The 2,027-nt window shown below is 30.2% G+C and overlaps 1 protein-coding gene across 1 annotated transcript; it reads left to right on the forward strand.

Annotated features, from left to right (window-relative positions):
- Window positions 1-702: 702 nt before the first annotated feature.
- Window positions 703-1,396, forward strand: LOC133039843 (uncharacterized). The gene is made up of 3 exons (XM_061118848.1): window positions 703-712; window positions 909-1,146; window positions 1,228-1,396. The coding sequence occupies exons 1-3, from the start codon at window positions 703-705 to the stop codon at window positions 1,394-1,396; spliced, it is 417 nt and encodes a 138-aa protein (XP_060974831.1).
- Window positions 1,397-2,027: the final 631 nt, after the last annotated feature.

The raw sequence follows: 2,027 nt of genomic DNA on the forward strand, positions 1-2,027 counted from the left end.
TTTTTTAATTTCTCGCATTTTTTTTTTCTTTTTTCTTAATTTTTTTTCTTCATTTTTTTTACTCCATTTGTTTTTTTAAAATATATTTTTTAAGTCTTTTGTACATTTTTTACTATCTTTTTTCTCCCGTATTTTTTTAATAATTTTTTTTTTCGTTTTTTATCTTATTTATTTAGTAGTAAATATATAATAGTATAAAAAAATTATATGAGCATATATATGATATTAATCTTTTTGTGTTGTTATTCTTCTATTTTTCATAAATTTTTGTTAGTTATTATTTTATTGTTTTTTTAAATTTTGTTTGTTAGTAGATAAAAAGGGGAAAAAAATCAAATGAGCTTATGTTTAGACATGCCGATTGATGATTTTAATTTTATTAGATAAATTTGTACCAGATTATGTTTTTGTTTAAATATAATTTTTTTAATAATTGTTTAAATATAATTAATAAAAATAATAAATATAATTATAATTCACAAATTTTTACTGCACGTACTCTGCGACTAGTTTATATATACAACACGAAGCATTACAAATTACGTATGAACATTCAAATTAGAGTAATTTGAGGCATAACCTCCTTAAGCGGCCAGGTTTTTATAAATAATCTCCAATTCTAAAATTTTGGTGGTAAAACTCGCTAAACTCGTGTTCTGCTAGCAGTTTAACATTTCCATCAATTTTTTGTTGTTAACTGTCATGGTGGAATGTCTACGTGTACACAGTGTACACGTGGCACAATTTTATTGGTCCACGTAAATAAATATTTAAAAAAATAAAAAAATAATTATTTTAAAAATAAAAAATTTTCTTTTCTTTCAATTTTTTTTTTCTTTTTATTTTCTTTCCTCATAATATTTTTCTATTTTTTTTATCTTTTTCTCGTCAATACTCTTCTGGTCCAGACTTTGTCACCAATAACAAACGCAAATACGAAGAACAAACCACTCCACCACTGCCTCATCGACCCACTGGATTCTCTGCCGTAATCACTTCTTCCTTTCCTGACTCCTACTACAACGTTCCTCCACCGGTCGATGAGATCCAGTTAGCCAAGCAACGAGCGCTAGAGATCGCCGCTCGCTTGTTCAATAATGTTAGTGTTGGTGCTGGGGCTTCTCCTCACGATACTAAGCGCCCTAGGTTGAGAATGGCGGCAGTGGCTTTGATTCTCCAAGTGTTTCGTCTTGTTTCTTTATTTTTGTTGTTGTTTTTGTATTTTAGATTGGTCTGTGATTTTGTTAGAGTTATATATGTAGATTATAAAGGACAACAAGGTTCTTTGTCTTCACAATCTTCGATACCAGTTTCGTATGGATTTCAGGGTTCGAGTAAGAAGATTGAGATTCCAAATGGTAGGGTTGGTGTAATTATAGGTGGGAGATGCGGTTGAGAAGGAGAGGGTGCGAATTAGGTTTCAAAATTAGGGTTTTTTCGATGGTGGTGATGGTCTGCATTTGTTTCGACAGTGGTGGTGATGATGGGAAGTTGTGAGGGTTGGTGGTGGTGGTCGTAGTCACCAGTTGTGGTGGATGGTGATGGTGTGGCTTCGACGGGGATGGCGGCTAGGGTAGGGCAATGAGAGAGAGAACGAGAAGAAGAGAAAGAGGGAATTAGGAAATTAAGGTTTTTTTTTTAATTTTAATTTTTTTAAAATTGTTTTTTTAATTTTTAAAGAAAAAGAAATTTTTTTATTTTTTTATTTTTTCTTTTTCAAATAATTAATTTTTTTTTTATTTTTTTAGATATTTATTTACGTGGACAAATAAAATTGTGCTACGTGTACACTGTGTACACGTAGACATTCCACGTTAACAGCTAGAAATGGATGAAAATGTTAAACTGCTAACAGAACACGAATTTAGGAAGTTTTACCACCAAAATTTTAAAATTGGGAGTTAGTTACAAAAGCCTGACTATTCAAAAAGGTTATGCCGCAAATTATTACCAAAAAAATTTGATAACAGCGTTGATTAATTTCTTTTTTTTTTTTTTGAGAATAACCTGTATCCATTAATAAGAGC

Source organism: Cannabis sativa, chromosome 1 (genome assembly GCF_029168945.1).
Source record: "Cannabis sativa cultivar Pink pepper isolate KNU-18-1 chromosome 1, ASM2916894v1, whole genome shotgun sequence".
Lineage (NCBI taxonomy): Eukaryota > Viridiplantae > Streptophyta > Magnoliopsida > Rosales > Cannabaceae > Cannabis > Cannabis sativa.

Coding starts and splice junctions, on each gene's coding strand:
- LOC133039843 (XM_061118848.1), top strand. Junction 1,147..1,227: donor CACGATACTAAGCGCCCTAG/GTTGAGAATGGC, acceptor TTTGTATTTTAG/ATTGGTCTGTGATTTTGTTA.